Source organism: Dipteris shenzhenensis, chromosome 25 (assembly GCF_047967505.1).
Source record: "Dipteris shenzhenensis isolate YYH24624 ecotype China chromosome 25, Dip_SZ_1.0, whole genome shotgun sequence".
Taxonomy (NCBI): Eukaryota; Viridiplantae; Streptophyta; class Polypodiopsida; order Gleicheniales; family Dipteridaceae; genus Dipteris; species Dipteris shenzhenensis.
This window is the reverse complement of record NC_141620.1, coordinates 53,198,175-53,217,330: the sequence shown is the minus strand read 5'-3', so window position 1 is coordinate 53,217,330 and position 19,156 is coordinate 53,198,175. Positions and strand designations below refer to the sequence as shown.

Here is a 19,156-nt window from a genome sequence, read left to right as displayed (position 1 = left end):
GTAAACCAACCCTAGAAATGTTGGATTATCTTGTATGATACATGGCCTATTGGCTAAATATTAATCAATCATCATTTAGCATTGATTATAGTATCTCTTATGATTTCTTTCTACCCCATCTCTATGGAGTGTTTCTCTTGACTATGTTATGGCATATTACAGTATATTAATCATACTATAGCATTGATTATATTTTCTCGTATGATTTCTTTTTGCACTATTTCTATGGAGTATGTTATGGGGTACTAAACTAGACCAATAAATGATGTCCCATAATATTACATGATTTTGTAGGCTTCTTAATATTCTACATATTCCCTCTATTTTGCTCTAAATATTACTTTTGGGCATTCAATAGGTTTCCTTTATATATATATGATTGGCTCTATTGAAGGACATATGGTGGATTTTGGACTAACTCTTAACATTGAGAAACTATGCATTGGGAGATGCATTCCAATGAGATTATTTGGAATCTTCCATGAAATATATTAGAGAAATTACTACATAGCAAATATCTAGCCTTATGATAGTAGAATATATAAGAGATCCAATGAGCTACCGATAGAACTTATAATTTAGTGTAGGATTTTTGAAATCTTTTGTAAGTTTCAAATTTTTCTCTATGGGAGTGTGTAGAGTCTTGGAAATATTTTGTAAGTTTCAAATTCTTCTCCATGGAGTGGTCGAGTCTTGGAAATGTGCCATATGACACATCTTTAAAAGACCATAAACATATTTCTACTGACTCGTACCGATGCTATCTATACCTATCTAAAACTCCATAATAAGATAATAGCACGTAATTCCACATAAGTCCAACGTCTTTCATTTAGAACTCTAAATAGGTTTTCATCTCTTCAAAAGATTGGAGTATCAAAGGATTTCTGTGATTTGAATTAGCTACTAGCTCACGATAAATTAAATGAGCAGTTGCATGTTGCTTCTAGTAGTCAATCAATGGTGACTTTAAATGTGAGACAATATATGGGATGGTATAGATCAAGATTTGGAGGTTAGCAATACATTGACAATCTTGGCATGTGATGATCCCAAAGGATAACTTTTAGATATGGATGGCAGAGATCAAGATTTGGAGGTTTGCCAAAGGATAACTTTTAGATTTCCAAATTTATTAAGGTCTTTATCAACTCATCATCTTGTTGTAATTGTATTTTGTAGTACCAATTTTAGTTGAAACATATAGAAGAAGGCTTGATTGACAAATCCCAACAATGCATTACAAAAGATCACTACTAGCTTGTAGAGGTTGTAGAGTTTAATTAAATCTCAACTCATACACACACTAACTAACCAAAAAAGAACCATGTCATAATATCCACATGACTTGAGAAATTATTACATGAAAGGGACCTCCTTTTATAGGAATAGAGTACACACTTGCATTTCTTGCTCACATGTGGGATAATGTTCCTTGCCATGTGGTAGCATGCTCTTCCCTTCATGCCTTTACTCGTACCTTGCCTCTATTCTATGTCCATACCATCCCTTAATGCCATATAGTTGATTAGTTTCTATATCTAGCAATTAGTGGCCTTTGAGTGACCACCTTAGTGGATTTAGCCATTTCTATATTGAAACCAAAGCAATTTGTCATTGTTTCATCCTATGGAACTTTTTGAAATGAACCAACACTGGGGGAAGGCCCCACCCCATAGAAGCTACCATTATGGAGGGCACGACCATGGCCACATGGATTATAGTCATCCCTCCATAAGAGGGTTTCCCATTAGACTTTAATTTTAAAGAATACTATAGAGATTTGAGAAAGGGTTTTAGGAATGCTTTGAAGTCTACGGATCACTAATTTTTAGCTTGTTTGTTTATCCTTTGATTTCTCTTGCATTTCCTTCCTCTTCATTCTTAATATGAATGGAATGAATGAGTTATGGGAGGGGTGTCTTAGCCTAACATAGCCCTACCTAATGTAAGCTTACATAACCTTAAGCTAACCGCCTAACAATGAAACATTGCTGGTGAGGGGGAATGTCGTTGTTGAGAGGTGTGAGAGGGAATTATAGAAGAATGGCATGAAGTGGGTGAGGGGTGGGAGAGGGTCAGGAAGGGAGGCTCGGAGGGGCACAAAAGGAGGTTGGGAGCGATGAGAAGGGATGTTGAGAGGGGCATAAAGGGAGGTTAAGAGGGGAGACGAATAGGGAAGGGTAGGGAAGAGAGGGAGAATAGGCAAAGGGGAGAGGGGAGGGATAGGGGTATAAAGGAAGGCTCGTAACATGTGAGTTACAAAACTAAAATATAGCACTCCCCTTAGTGCATACATTGATGCTTCAGAATGTAAACATGTTAATGCCTCCCAGAGGTGCTTGAATACCTACTCTCGGGTGGTCAATTTGATATGAGAAAGCTAGATCTACTCATATGGTGACCTTTAACAATCATGGGCTAAGGTGGTAAAGTTTGTCTTTGTGTCTCTTAGAACACTCTCTTATTGCTATTCTCCTCTTTGCTCGATGAATTATATGTATAATTTTCTTTATGGTTCTTCAATCTACATCCTTCTTCCTTGTTTCCTAACTTCTTGCAATGGTTACACTTTGGCTTTTTGTTCAATCTACATTTAATTTGATATTGACCCATCCTTCCACAATGGTGACACTTCCTAGTTGCTTTCTAAAGAGAGACACATCCCTTAAATGTCAGGGTATTGAGGAGCTTCCAAAGTTATTGTCAATGTATTGTGTTCTTTAGGCATACTCTTGAGGAGAATAAAAAATGCATCCTTGTCCCCTAGCTTTGCATCTATGCCTTTCAATGGATCATGTACTTTCTATCTTGTTCACAAATTGTGCCAAGATTTCATTGAAGCCAATAGAACTCAATCTTGAGATGTATTTCTTGACTTTTTGGTTTAGCTTCAAATGTAATGTCTCTGCCTCTGCCTCTGCTTATGTCTAAAGCTGTGAATGCCTGATCATTAGAATGACCTTTACGTGCTTGAATTGCCTGAGTTCTAAGTTCTTCACCAAGTAAGACTGACTGAAGTTCTTCCAGTGTCGGAATTTGCCGTTGGATGGAAAACTCTGGACTAGATTCTCATATCCCTCTCCTAGTCCATTCAGAATGACTTGAACCATTTCTACGGGGTTCATAGTCTCTCCTACTACTGTGAGTTGATTATTGTAGTCTTTTATGTAGAGTACATAAGCATGACTGGTTTCACTGTTGTTGCGGAAACTCTGGTTGATCTGGTTTCTCAATGTGAGAATCCTGGATGTGTTCTTGGACTCATAAAGAGCTGCGAACATATCCCATGCTTCTTTCGATGTCTTGACTGTGTTAAACTGTCCTAGCATGACATCTTGCACATTCTGCTTAATCAAATGATAGGCGTACTTGTCTTTCTTATCCCATTCTGCCTGAGCTCGGGCAATGGTAGGATCTGCTACTGGTGCAGAAACTGGTTATGTAGCTGCAGATCCTGTTATAGATCCCGTTTGCATGTGCTGTGACAACAGATGGAGTAGAGCTACTGGTGGTTAGATCGTCCAATGGTCTAGGTGTAGACACATCGACATACTCCCATTTGTCCTGAAGTACAAGAATGGTCTCCATTCGGTATTTCCATTTACCGTAATTGGAGTTGTCTAGCTTAGCAGATGCCTCTAGATTGAGGTTGCTAGTCATAGACATGGTGCAAGAAATATACTCAAAAGTATCGTGAAAATCTCTATATGAATCAACTACAAATACACTGACTATGCCAAGTGAAATCTCTGAACCGTCCGTGAAGATCGAACTACAATATATAAAATCTGATTTGTATTACAAGGCTTGTGGCAATGATGCTAGGAATAGCCAAGAGGCTTTACAAGGCTGAAATGATGTGCATGATGCCATGAGATAGCTAAATAGGCTTTACAATAGTGGCATGTGTCTGTGAAATCAAGTGCTATCTGCCCACTGAAACAATCTACAATGCCTCTGTACTCTCTAAAGTCTGCTCACCGAATTGATGAACATAAGGCTTTAGGTAATGTAATGATGTGAAACCATATGTGAGCATATGGACTGACTCCAAGTAGGTACTAGTCGGGAATTTTGGGCATGGCTTAGATTGGCAACATGCATGATAGACTGGGTTATTTGCCAAGTGTATACTGCTCATGTTCTCACAATAAATGACAATTGGCCCATTTGTAGACTGATGCATATCATAAAGTAGCTTACGCAACCAAGCTACCTCACATGCAGCCATTGCTGCACCCCTATACTCAGCCTCTGTGCTTGACAAGGCAACTATAGGCTGTTTCTTGCTGCTCCAAGTGACTGCAGCACTCCCAAAAGAGAACACATATCCACTGGTAGATCTTCTATCAGAAATACTACCGGCCCAATCAGCATAAGTGTATCCATGCAACTATATCTGAACCCTAGTCTCATAAAATAGTCCATACTACAATGTGAACTTCACATACCTCAGTATGCGTCTAGCCGCATCTAAATGCAATTTCCTTGGAGCCTGCATAAACTGACTTACCAACCCAAGAGCATAGCTCAAATCTGGCCTGGTAATAGTCATATAAATCAAACTTCCTACTATGCGTCTGTACATAGTAGGGTCTTCCAGAAGCTCACCTGCATCTGTGCTCAGCTTCACATTCTGCTCCAAAAGAACTGAAATAGGCTTACACCCTGTCATCCCATATTTGGACAACATGTCCAATCCATATTGCCTCTGCAAGAGCCATATCCCACTTGTGGATCTAATCACCTCAATGCCCAAGAAGTAATGCAGCTCTCCCAAATCCTTCATCTCAAACTTCTACTTCAATAGCATTTTCACATGAAGGATATCTTCATCACTATCACCTGCGATGATCAAATCATCAACATAAATGACAAGCAGCATAATACCTTTCTCTATTTTTCTCACATAAAGTGAGAAATTTGTCGTGGAAATCTAAAAGCCAACAATGACAAGATACTATCCTATCTTGTCAGACCATGCTCTAGGTGCTTGCTTCAAGCCATACAAGGCTTTCTTCAACCTACAAACAAACTTAGGATGTACAACATGCACATAACTTGGTGGTTGCTCCATATAGACCTCTTCTTGCAAGTCACCATGCAAGAAGGCATTCTTTACATCCATCTGATGTAAAGACCATCCCTTTGATGTAGCCGTAGCAATGACTCCTCTTATGGTTACCATCCTTGCAACCAGACTGAATGTTTCTTCATAATCAATGCCATATGTCTGTGCATACCCCTTGACAACTAATCTTGCCTTGTATCTACTCACAGAATCATCTGCATTGTGCTTCACCTTATAGACCCACTTGTAGCTAATTACATTCTTGTCCTTAGGCAAAGGCACCAATTTCCATGTAGCATTTGCTTCCAAGGCATCCATTTCTTCATCCATGGCTTTCTCCCATTTTTCTTCCATGGCTTGCCCAAAAGAAGTGGGTTCCGGTTCTTGTATCACTTTGACCATATAGGCATATTGAATGGCTGTAAGTCCATCATATTTTAGCCTATCCACAGGATACTTAACTCTGGTAGACCTGCACAAAATAGGCTCACTACCAAGTGCTCTCAAAACATCCCTTGTCTTCCTTACTCTAGGTGTAACAATAGAAGGAATACCCAAGTCATCATTAAGGCTCTGTTTTGAGCCACTGGATTCACCATCCACATAAGAGTGACTTGCATTCACATCAACCACGGGCTGATCTACTTTCTCTTTTCCCTTTCGTGATACTTGCATACCACTATTTGTATTGCTTTGAGGAAATTCTCCTGATCCCAATCTGCCTGTCCATGGTGAAGTATGTGAACCACTGCTAGAGGACACTATAGGTCCACTAATATTTTGTGATTGCTACTGTGAATTCTATGCAGCATTACCATTTTGTGCATCTACATCATCAATCACATTTACTAGTTTATACCAGTTGCTGATCTCATAAAAAACAATATCTCTGCTCACTGTAAACTTACAAGTAGAAGGGTTATAGCATCTATACCCTTTTTGCTGTAGAGAATAACAAATAAAGATGCACTTCTCAGCTTTTGGATCCAACTTGGATCTCAACTCATCTGGCACATGAACATAGGCAATGCAACCAAAAACTTTCAAATGAGAAATATCTGGTTTCCTACTAGTATACCTCTCCTCTAGCGTCATGCCATGTATTACTATAGTGGGAGTCTTGTTCATTATGTAGACTACTGTAGCAACTGCTTCAGCCCAATAATAATCTGGCAGGTCTTTTTTGTTGAGCATGGCATGAGATACCTCTCCAATATGCCTATTTTTTCTTTTTGCAAGTCCATTTTGCTGTAGGGTATGACTGCATGAATATTGCTGCTTTATGCCATGCTCCTGCAGGAACCTTGCAAACTCATTTGAGAGGTACTCTCCCCCTCCATCTGACCTTAGGCATTTTATTTGTAGGCCTGTTTCTTTCTCAACCATGGCTTTAAAAGATTTGAAATGCCCAAACACTACACTTTTCTTTTTCATAAAATACACCCAAACTTTTCTGCTATAGTCATAAATAAAAGTGACAAAATAATGACACATCAAAGTGGATTAATTCCAATGGCCTCTTACTCTCTTGAACATGTCTAGGAAATGGTTTCCTTGCCTATTTTCCAAATTGATAGGCTTCACATATCTTATGCATTTCTGCAACCTTGAACTTAGGCAATCTTGCAATAATATTTTGGGCCTGCATTAATTTAATTCGCTGCACATTAACATGACCAATGTGTTTATGCCAGATATCAATATCTGCAACTACACCGGTCCCATGTACAAACATTGCTGCACTCAATTCAGGCATGTCTGCATCCAACGTAAACATCCTGTCCTTCTTCTTCCCTTTTGCTATCAAGCGACCTTTATTTTTCATATCCTCAACAAAGCATCCATGAAGATTAAATATGACCTGCAAGCCCTGCTCAACCATTTAACCAACAAAAACCAGGTTCTTGATGATATTCAAAACATGAAATACATCAGACAGGTATTTCTTTTTCCCATCCTACAAAGACAAAGGAATTTTACCAATCTGCACAATAGGATGTGCAGTATCATCACCAGTCTCCACAAAAAAAGTCTTTCCATTTTCCTTGCATCATCCTACATCCATTCTGCATTACCTGTCATGTGGTTTGATGCACTTGAGTCAACATACCACACATCATTACTTTCTTCTGCACTTGTCACAGAATTATTCATGTGATGCACCATAAACAAATGCTCATTTCTGTCATCACCCTGTCTACTACAGGATGCATAATTGTCTTGCTGCAATTTTCCATTCATGAAGTCATTCTGCTTTTTGTAGCAGTCTTTAGCCATATGACCCATTTTACCACAATAGTAGCATTCAACATTGTTGTTTGCATTTTGGCCTCTCTGCCATCCACCATGACCTCTTTGGCTCCCCCTGCCTCTAAAGTTACCACGTCCTCCTCCATAGGACTAGTTTTCTTGAATTTGCTACATATTCTGATTTCTGCCATGGCCTCCAGATCGGCTTGCTCTACCTCTGCCTCTACCTCTTCTAGCATTTGCGTAGAAGACAGCTTCTTTTGAAGTTCCTCCTGAAGAAGATGCACCACCGTTTCTCTGCTCTTCAGAAATTAGAAGAGCAATCAACTCCCCAAAATCAGGAAAATTCTCACGGACGGCAATGGATGTATGAACTGTGCATAATCCTTTCCTAGACCATTCAAGGTCACAGAAACTAGATCATCATCTTCCACTGGTGACCCAATGGAAGCAAGTGCATCTGTAATCTTCTTCACCTTCATGTGGTAGTCATTGATGCTCATATTTTCTCTCTGCACATTATGCTGTAAGAAAACAATACGTCGGTGCTCAATAGATAACAGGATCTCATACGCAAGAGAGAAAACAAGATAGTATGGAGAATCAAAATTTTGATTACTATAGAACTAATACAATAGATGGCGCTGCCTCCCAACCATGTGCTCCTGTGAAAGAAGCTTCGATGGCATGCTGGAAATAGTAGAAGACGGAGGCTGGATGCTAAGGAATCAGGGTTGCTGTAGCCAGTGATGCAATGGGCTTCACGGGCTTGCTCTTATATAGCCACCAGTCATAGTCGTTTAGGCTCAATTGGGTGACCGCCGACCCAGTCCACCCAAAACGGTCGATTGGGGGTCGGTCCTGAAATAGGCCACTGACCATACGATAGAACTAGTGTGCAAAACAGAGCAACTAACCTACGGTACTCGTTTGGCCCAGAGCCATCTGGGATCATCTGAGGCTCCAAACGGGCCCCACAACCTGAGAGTGGGCTGCCCCAGGAAATGCTCCATCTACCCTCAGTGCGGTCAGTCAAGGGATGCATTCCTGCACTTGCATGTAGCCTAGTTGGCAGTGTGCCAACTCCATCTGGTGTCCAAACCAGGACCTACCGGATAACCGAGCTACTCAAATGCCTTCTCCTCATATGGGGGGCTTACAAGTAGAGTTAGCTCGTTCCTACGTAGTTACACAAGAGTGGAGCATTGATTTCTAACACCCCCCCTCAATGTCCACCCGCAAGTGAACTTACTTTTTCGGCCCAATGCCAAGTCGATGAAGATGCCTCTCCAGCAAGTCTCTTCCAAGAGCCTTCGTGAAGATGTCCGCAGCATTCTCTGTAGTCGGACAGTACACCAAGTCGACCTCTCCATTTATGATGAGCTCGCGTACAAAGTGATATTGAATCTCAATGTGTTTTGTGCGAGCGTGGAACACTGGGTTCTTTGCAATCGCCATGCAACTCTGATTGTCACATGATAACTGCATAGGCTTGTTCTGCACTGCACCCATGTCCCCAAAAATCCTCCTCAACCACACTGCCTCGCAAGAAGCAAAGCATGTAGATTTGTACTCGTCCTCGATAGAAGAAAGAGCAACTGTGGGTTGCTTCTTGCTGACCCATGACACAACTCCAGATCCAAGTGAGAAACAGTACCCTGTCATTATCTCCTGCCCAATCTGAGTCACAGAATCCAGTCAAGATGTTGCCCTTGGTATAGGTGATGCCATAATCAAGTGTGCCTTTGATGTATTTCAGCACCCGCATCCCTACCCTCCAATGGTTCTCCCGGGGCTTATTGGAAAACCTGCTTAGTACACCAGTCGCAAAACTGATGTCCGGCCGTGTGTTGCACAGGTAAATCAAGCTGACCACAAGCCTTCTATACTTCGCTTCGTCCACTAGTGGTGATGAATCCTCGTTTGAGAGCTTCGCATCAACCTCCATAGGGGTACCAGCTGTCTTGCACTCAGCCATGCCAAATGCCTTCAGTATCTCTCCAGCATACTTCAGCTGTGAAATGAAGATCTGTTTCGGCTCCTGCCAAACTTCAATCCCCAAACAGAAATGCATCAGTCCGAGGTCTATCATTTCAAACTCTCTTCCTAGCAAATGCTTCGTCTACGAGATCTTCTCTTCATGGTTCCCTGTCATGACAAGCTCGTCCGCATAAAGGACCACGATCCAGAAGATATACAAATTTGCATCAGATGGGCTCCTCTTGAACCCATTTTGCAGAAAGTAAGCATCAATTCACTGGTACCACACTCATGGGGCCTATTTCAGCTCGTAAAGTGCCTTCTTCAGTTTGCAGACTTTACCTTCTGAACCGGGGATCTCAAAACCTGGTGGTTGTTCCACATATACCTCCTCCTTGAGATCTCCATTCAGAAAGGTGGATTTCACATCCATCTGAAACACGGGCCAACTTCCCTAGGTAGCTAAAGCCAAAACACTGCGAATTATGGTTAGTCGAGTTGTGGGAGCAAAAGTATCTTGATAATCAAAACCATGTACCTGAGCAAATCCTTTTGCCACGAGCCAAGCCTTGTACTTATCCAACGTGCCGTCGGACTTGTACTTGGTCTTGTATACCTACTTGGTTCTGATTACCTTGTGTTTTGGTGGTCAATCCACAAGGTCCCAAGTGTTGTTCTTCATTATGGAGCCATACTCTGACTGCATAGCCTCCATCCACCTATCATCGCCGTGTGCCTCTTCAAGACACTTGGGTTCATTAGCACGGATCACTTCTGTCATCAAAGCATAGTTGACCAAGTGTTCCTGCCCCCTTCTTTGCTCCTCTAATCTCTTGGACCGGTGGTGTTCAGATGGTTCCTTCTCAATGGCTGGAGGTTCTCTGCCGTCCAAAAGCTGCTTTACCCACTTCGGGAATGGCTGTTGCCATTGTAGTTCTACAGGCTCTTCTTCATCTTCTTTGTCTTGAATCCTCCCAAGCACCGTTGGGGAAGTTCTCGCGGTCTGCTATTGGTGGCGGTATTGGATGGATATCCTGGTCCTGGTTGTCTAGGAAGGAAGCATCCTCCTCCATTTGATGCGGCTGTTCTGAGAAGACCACATTGTGACTTACAATTACCTTCTTGGTAACAGGGTTATAGAGACGGTAACCCTTTGCCTCTTCACTGTAGCCCAAGAAAATACACTTCCGGCTCTTCGGTTCCCATTTGGTCCTGGTAGCATCAGGGACATGCACAAAACAGTCACATCCAAAAAAAAAAGGCTGGGCCATCTCTCACTGGTCAGCAATCTAGTGTTGGGCACCTTTTTAGACTAATATTTTGAAATTGAATCCTTGAAGTAAAAGGAGCCATCTCGTTATTCTTCCTATTGTACACAGATGGTTCACAAGATATAGCAATGCTTGATGGTTCGTGTTGAAGACAAAATCATTTTCCAATAAATAGTATCAAATTTTCTTAACACTATAATGCTTCTCGTTCTATGGACGTATAGTTGAATTCTGCATCATTGAGTTGTCAACTACGGCAAAGTAGATTGGGTGGTCTTTCTTATGTTCACTAGGATCAAGGTAATTTTTAAGATAAGAGCATAGTTACGAAAGTGTAGGTCATTGGGCGAATCTTTCCCCTAAGAGTTATGGAAGTGTAGTTTATTGGGTGAATCTTTCCTAGGGTAGAGTTACAAATATTAGCCCATGCTACCATTTTCAAGGCTTCAATGGGTTTAAGTATACTCAAAGTTCATACCTCGGTTGTTTTTGAGAATTCTAACAATCTACTCGCAAACAGAAACACACTACCAAATCTTCTTGCTAGAGTCCAGGCTCTGATACCATGTGAGAAAATAATACAACGTCTGTGCTCAACAAATAACAGGATCTCGTACGCAAGAGAGAAAACAAGATAGTATGGAGAATCAAAAATTTGATTACTATAGAACTGATACAATAGATGGCGCTGCCTCCCAACTGTGCGCTCCTATGAAAAAAGCTTCGATGGCATGCTGGAAACAGTAGAAGACGGAGGCTGGATGCTAAGGAATCAGGGTTGCTGTAGCTAGTGACGCAATGGGCTTCACGGGCTTGCTCTTATATAGCCACCAATCGTAGTCGATTAGGCTCAATTGGGTGACCGACCCAGTCCGCCCAAAACAGTCGACTAGGGGTCGGGAAAAAGGCCACCGACCATACGATAGAACCGGTGCGCAAAACAAAGCAACCTACGGTCTCCGTTCGCCCCAAAGCCATCCAGGATCATCTGAGGCTCCAAACGGGCCCCACAACCTAAGAGTGGGCTGCCCCGGGAAATGCTCTGTCTACCCTCAGTGCGGTCAGTCAAGGGATGCCTTGCCACACTTGCATGTAGCCTAGTTGGCGGTGTGCCAACTCTATCTAAAGCTATCCAGCCATCAAGCCACACATGGCCCCCATCTGGTGTCCAAACCAGGACCTACCGGATAACCGAGCTACTCAAATGCCTTCTCCTCATATGGGGGCCTTACAAGTAGAGTTAGCTGGTTCCCGCGTAGTTACACGAGAGTGGAGCATTGATTTCTAACATATGCAACTTCTGCTTGAGCTGCATTTTCCTGGCTTGTGTATTTGTGCTATGCATTTTTGTCAAAGTATCCCACGCCTCCTTCGGCGTGCTTGCATCCTGAATATGCACAATCATAGAATCTGAAATACTGATAGATAACCAGTACATAACTTTTCTGGCTCTCATGCCATCCTTTAAATGCCTGCAACTCCTTTTGATTGGGGACATTAGGAATAACTGCTTCTTGTTCAGCTCCAGTAATGAACTCCCAATAGCCTTTTCCCTTAAGGAAATACGTCATTCTAAACTTCCATGCGGGAAGTTATTCTTGTCAAGCTTTTCAGTGACAATCTGTGAAAGAGCATCAGACGCCATTACAGAACACTACAAAAATATTCTGTCACTGCAAAAAACACAACTTCTCCCTCACAAGGGCAAATCTGCAAAACTGACGAAAGTGGTATTTGACCACACAGCCACTTCCTAGTGACGATTTTGCATCAACAAGCAATAAGAACGATTTTGTCACTCCCAATATCTTTGCGCATAGGCATACGATGCAATTTCTGTGGCAACTTTTCACCGACTTGCAGAACAGTGGTCGCACAACAAAAACAGGGCACTTTTCTGAGTGCTTGCGGAAAACTTCCGCCACCAAAATGGGCCCCGAAATGGCCTTGAACAAAAAAAATAATGTCACCCAGGGCTTTGCCCTATCCCGTAGCATATACTACCCTCTCGCTGCACCGCAAAGGGCATCCCAATCTGAGACAGTGCACTCTTGCACTTTCCAGCTGTGCTACCTATAGAGATTTGCTCCCAAACTCAAAAAAGGAAAGCAACACTGATCCTCTTACCAAGACACCGCGAACTTGGTTTGCTTTCTTGAGCTCCTTACCACGAACCGAGCTCTGATATCATGTGAAGAGAGTGGGAGAGAGGTAAGGAGTCTCACTTGCAACTTTCTCACATACACAATGGGGGAATACACACAAAGGTGGAGGCTGAAAACAGTTTTCCTCTTCTTAGTTGTGAAAGCCAAAAGAACTCTCCCCTTGTATAAAAGAAATAGATGAACCCTATATGTGGGTCTCAAACTAAACTCAGCTAAGCTAGGTGGCATACTAAGTGAGCCACTAACTAGAGTACATAAAGATAGCTGTCATCCAACTATTATTCATGGGCAGTGTACCAACTGCATCTATAGCTAACAAGTCGGTGACATAAATGCACAACGGTCACCCTGGCATATCACGAGTGGAGCTCGATATCTCAACAAGTGCTGGCTGGACAACTAAAGTGGCACTGCTGAGGTGGCATAGATGATGATGTCAGTAGATGATGTAGCACTGATGACATGGTAGCTGATGTGGCTATGCTAATGTGGCAGTTGACATGGCAGTAATGACGTGGTTGATGAGCTGACAGGATGACGTGGCCTATCGACGTGGCAGTGATGATGTGGTTGTTGGAGATAAGGATGCCACGTGGTAGATTTTTGACCAAGGGGGGTGTGGTGACCCTTATCCAACCCTTTCCTTTATAGCACTCTATAAAGTTAGTGCTATGCACATATGATCACATGATGGTGCTATGCACACGTGATCACATGATGTTGAGCGTGAACTCTCAACAATACTAGCCCACCTTACTTGCCATATGTCAAATGACATTTTTCAAAATTTGAGACCCTTATTTGCCACATGGAATGATGCCACATGTCAAAGTCTAAGGCCTACTTCTCGAAATGGAGATTTTATGGATGCATGCTATGAAACATCATCAACATCGCCTCAAGTGCCTCGGAGCGATAGTTGAGCAAGGAGAGGCTTTCTTTCAACCTCCTTACATTGCTTCTTGGGAACTTGGAAAAGCAACTTCTCCACCAAAATCTTGTAGAGATTGGAGTTGGCAATAGAAGAGGAGGAGAAGGTCTACTGCCTTGTAGAGAACAATGTTGAGCAAAGTGCCCAAGCTTTCAACATTTATAACAAGCATTGGGAAAACATGAAAATTTTAGGGGAATAGGATAGGGGGAGAACATCTCCAAGCCATTATCTAGACAAGTAGCTATAGGCACTTGCATGTCCCAAAGCACGCACACCCAAACATCTTTGCCTAGCATGAAAAATTTTTGCTAGGAAACATGAACATACCCCAACGAAGCTGCAAGAGTGTTGAATATGAGGAAAGAAATGAACCGATAGAGGTTTCAAAGTAACCCATACTGGGCAATATGACATTCTTTGGCCAGGTCAAAATAGGGATCCCATGGCATAACATGAGCCAATAAACCTTGTCCCCAAATGCCAACCTCAACAAACGAGAAGTTTGAGGTTTGAGCTTTGTGAGAGAAGTTTGAGTGGAAAGTATCAAGACGAGTGCTAAAGATGGAGCATATTCATTACTATCCTTTTTGTATCATGTTTTTTGAGGGAGTACGTCTTTTGCTAGCCCTAGTTGGTTGCCATCCAAGGCTCAAGCGTTTGAAATCAATGAAGCTACATGTTATGTATACATGCAAAGCTCTTGAGCTGATGCCATTTAGAGCATTCTATTGTTTATCAAGCCGCCCAAGGTGTCGCACATCTAAACCTTATAGCAAACAGTGGTGCAAGCACCTCCCAAAAATTTAGAAGGACAAGAAAAGTGTTCAAGATGATCAAAGCTTCACACCTAGGTGGAAATTTTTGGTGCAAAAACATCCAGCTTGCCAAAGCTCCATTCCCACAACCCCTCCCCAACCCATGTACAAGGTACTCAAGGCCTAAGGCCTAGAGCCTTGAGAAAAGTGACTCAAGCAACCTTTTAGGCAAAAGGTAAGTAAAAAATCCAGTTGTCGAATCTCTTACATCTCTTGATATGCATGCCACCAACTGGCCAAAACTCTTACTCAAAGCTCAAAAACATTTCCCATGGTAGCAAAACCATGCCTATGACATTCAATTGCCATACCTAGAAAAACAACTGCTAGTGCAAGTAGAGCCTCTTCAAAGACTCCAACCTCAAACGATGTTCAAGCTTTCCAATCGCCATTAGCCACCATGTAATGGAGCACCTCCTAAAATCATTTAAGCCTCACCAAGCCACTGTTATAGCAATAGCAATAAAATGCAATAAAATGCATTCTTCCGTTACAATGTTCAACTTGCTTTAGTAGACACCTACAAAGCACGGGAGTGAGGTTGGAGTACCATCATATAGCAGAATCAAGGTGAAGTTGAAAGGACAGTGCTGGAGTAGTAGATTCCCACAAGCTGACTTGGTAGAACGACTTCAAAGAGGGAGTCTTGAGCTTAGGAGAGGGTGTTTAAGCAAGGCTGGAGCACTAGACATTAGAGGTAGGCAATGTTTATGCTAGAGAAATTGACAATGCTTGTGCAGAGCAGCTATGGGTACAGATAGGGCTGAATAATTTGAGAGGGAATCTTGATCTTGGTCTCCGTGAGCTACTACAATGGGAGACTCGGTTGCACAACTTCGAAAAGGGATGGTACAAGATGAAGCAGCAACCTTAGGTAGTAACAAAGAAGAGTGGATGGAACACAAGATAGTACAGGTCTGGTGAACTCGGAACACAAGATAGTATAGGTCTGAAGAACTCAAGTGCAGAGGCTTTGCAAACCCAAGATGCGCAAAGGGAGAATGAGATCTCTTGGGGGACTATGAAGTCCTTTTGTCATGTTCACAAGTCGCATAAGGGTCTAAATCAAAACCTAGATCCAATGGTGATTTTGATGTCCCTTGCAATAGTCGTTTTCAATGTGAATCGACACGTACCTCAAAATCTATCCCCTACTATGTCATTTTTTATCTATTTACACATATTCCACATGATTCGGTTGTACCGGTAGTGCAAGGTGCATGGCAATCGATGTGAGGTTCCATGGGCACACTATATTGAAATCCCAATAACGTCCATCTTTGAAATCTTATCCGTGTGTAAGGAGATATCTTCTAGCCTTGAATATATATCTATTGTTTGAGAATGTCTTGTATCCCCTGCCACAAAGGTGTGCACAATTCCATCAACTTCGCTCCAGCTCTGTTCTGGTTCCTTCCATGCTTGTTCTTTCACTCTCAAGGCCTCAACCTTCTTTGCATCCTCCAGCATGTGAGCATCTGCGTATATGTTAGCCATTAAAACATAAGCTTCAGTACCCCTTTCATCCAGTCGAACTGCATGTTCAAAGGCCTGCCTTCCAACCTCCACATTACCCCACTTTCGACAAGCACCTAACACACTATGCCACACCGCTATATCAGGTTGGAAAGGCATCTTTTTCACCATCTGTATCGCTTCATCTAGATGACCTGCACGGCCAACAAGATCGATGAGGCAAGTGTGATGCTCAATAGTTGGAATGATGCCATAGTCTTTGATCATGGCCTCAAAGTACTTCTGGGCCTTATCCACTAGACCCACATGACTGCATACGGTAAGAATACTAAGGAATGTGATCCCATTTGGAGTTACACCCTGTGCGCTCATTCTCTCAAGCATATGGAAAACAATTTCACTCTCTCCCAGCTGGACATATCCTGCAATTAGCACATTCCATGAGACGACATCTGGAAACACACCCTCAAGTTCCATCCATTGGAAACAGTTCAGCGCTTCCTCACCAAGCCCGTGTTGAGCATACCCTGCAATTAGTGCATTCCATGAGACAAGGTCTCGCACTGAAAGTTTGTCAAATGCTTCCCGTGCTTTTGCAAGCGAGCCACATTTGGCATACATATCGACCAAGGCATTGCCAACACAAGAATCTCTGTCCAATCCCTTTCGAGCAATCTCAGCATGTATTATACCGCCCTTGTCTAAGACTCCTGAACTGCCACAAGCTTTCAGGCTGCAAACAAATGTGACAGCATCAGGAGACACCCCCTCGAGTTGCATCTGATGGAAACACTTCAGCGCTTCTTGAACAAGCCCATGTTGGGTATACCCTGCCATTAGCGCATTCCATGAGACTACATCTTGAACTGGAAGCTTGTCAAAAGCTTCATACGCTTTTGCAAGTGAGCCACATTTAGCGTACATATCAACCAAGGTGTTGCCAACAAAAGGATCTCGTTCCAGCCCCTTTCTGGCAATCTCGGCATGTATTTTGCAGCCCATCTCGATCGCTCCAACATTGCCACAAGCTTTCAAGCTGCAAATATACGTGACGGCATTTGGAAACACACCCTCCAGTTGCATCTGTTTGAAAAAATGCATCACTTCCTCACCAAACCCGTGTTGGGAATATCCTGTGATTAATGCATTCCATGAGACTACATTCGGAGACACCCCCTCCTTTCGCATCTGTTGGAAACAGCTCAGCGCTTCATCACCAAGCCCGTGTTGGGCATATCCTGCGATTAGTGCATTCCACGAGACTACACCTCGAATTGAAAGCTTGTCAAACACTTCCCGTGCCCTTGCAAGAGAGCCACATTTGGCATACGTATCGACCAATGTGCTGCCAAGAAAAGGATCTCTTTCAAACCCCATTTTGGCAATCTCAGTGTGTATTTCTCGGCCCCTGTCTATGGCTCCTATGTTGCCACAAGCTTTCAAGCTGCCAAGGAACGTAACTGTATCCGGAGGCACACCCTCCACTTGCATCTGTTGCAAACACATCAGCGCTTCCTCACCAAGTCCGTGTTGAGCATACCCTCCAATAAGAGAATTCCAGGAGACAACATCTCGAACTGAAAGCTTGTCAAACGCTTCCTGTGCTTTTGCAAGCAAGCCACATTTGGCATACATGTCGACCAAGGTGCTACCAAGAAAATGATCTCTTTCCAACCCCTTTTTGGCAATCTCAGCATGTATTTCACGGCCCCTTTCTGCATCTTTCAGCCTAGCACAAGCCTTTAATAAGGCCACAAACGTATACCTGCTAGGATGTACACAATCCTCTTGCATTTTTTGGTACAGGTCGAGGGCCTGCTGTGACTCCCCGCATTCAACATAACCTGTGATGAGAGAAGTCCACGAATACTCCTTGGGATCAACCAGCTTATCAAAAACCTGCAGTGCATCGCACATGCTTCCACATTCCACCAACATTGGGACAAGGTAGTTTCCGAGATATCTATGACCTTCTAGCCCCCTTTTGCACATGTAGGCATGTAAGCGCTTAGCATACGCTAGATTTTTCTCTTTTCTGCACTTCTGCAAGATGTGTATGAAGTTCTCAACCGAAGGCAGCTGAGGCGTCCGTTCCACAGAAGTGAGTACCTCCTCTAAGGACAGAGTCTCCCAGCCACTGTTGTCACCCAGTTTTTGATCTTTAGATACGTTCACCAACGCTCCAGGTCTAACACTGGCCGTGCGATTGCTAACACCGTCCACTAAGACACAGTAGTCTTCAGAGTTTGACTGGGCCTGACCAATCGTTGCTTTGGCCCCGTGCGTTCTGGACTCGCACCGGTCGTCTATGCATACAGCCTCCTTGGTAGATTTATAGTTGAAATCTGGAGCCTGTGGGCTTGCCTGTAAAACTCACAAGAGACTCGTCAGACTAGCCGATATAACCCAGTATTTCTCCCGCTTTACCTGTCAAAATGTTTTGTCGCGACTTACAATGCCCCTCCGTTGGAAGGTATCTGTCAAGTGGTGTTGCCACAAACGCTCTGTCATTGAAATTCTGAGATGCACCACAGAGCAGGGCTGGAGGAGAAGATGACACCAACGATGACAACGCAAGTAAGCAAAACCTTAGAACAAGGCAAATGATGTCAAAGAGGAGCCTTGGTCAAATACATGAAATTTTGTGGTGTTGAAGAAATAGTTGACAAGGGGAATGATATTTAACCATTCATAGGCCTACCCAAATGATGTGTAGTAAGACTAGTGGACATAAAGGGGAGAGAGAGAGAGAGAGAAGGGGGGTGGGGAGAGAGTAGAGAAAAAGGTGGAGGATTTCGATCAAAATTTCACAAAAAGAAAATTTTGAATTTTAGCTCTTCTTAGAGAAGAACCAAGTGAATGGCATTCATTGGGCCTGCCCGAAATAAAAAGACGACAAAAACAAGGTGAAAATGGTGGAGATCACATGGTCCCAACGAATCAAAAAAAAGCGATGAAAATTTTCCCTAAGCAATGAAAATTTAGGGAAACATGTGCGCTGAAAAGGGGGTGAATTGAAAGTTGAGAGAGAGAGAGAAGAAGAAGAAGGCGAAGAAGAGAGAGAGGGGAGAAAAAGATGGATTTAAAATTCTCATGTTGCTATTTTTACTAATGCACAATCCCCCTATTCCACCCAAATTGAAATTACAAAAGGAGAAAATCCTAAGGAACCACCCCTTCACATTGGCGTT

The 19,156-nt window shown here is 42.8% G+C and overlaps 1 protein-coding gene across 1 annotated transcript; it reads right to left on the bottom strand.

Annotated features, from left to right (window-relative positions):
* Window positions 1–14,899: 14,899 nt before the first annotated feature.
* Window positions 14,900–18,602, bottom strand: LOC147886055 (pentatricopeptide repeat-containing protein At3g16610-like). The gene is made up of 2 exons (XM_087396853.1): window positions 18,420–18,602; window positions 14,900–18,329 (listed from the first exon to the last, which is right to left on the bottom strand). The coding sequence occupies exons 1-2, from the start codon at window positions 18,474–18,476 to the stop codon at window positions 15,741–15,743; spliced, it is 2,646 nt and encodes an 881-aa protein (XP_087252979.1). The 5' UTR covers window positions 18,477–18,602; the 3' UTR covers window positions 14,900–15,740.
* Window positions 18,603–19,156: the final 554 nt, after the last annotated feature.

Coding starts and splice junctions, on each gene's coding strand:
- LOC147886055 (XM_087396853.1), bottom strand. CDS start 18,476: ATGACAGAGCGTTTGTGGCAACACCACTTGACAGATACCTTCCAACGG. Junction 18,330..18,419: donor CCTTCCAACGGAGGGGCATT/GTAAGTCGCGAC, acceptor TGAGTTTTACAG/GCAAGCCCACAGGCTCCAGA.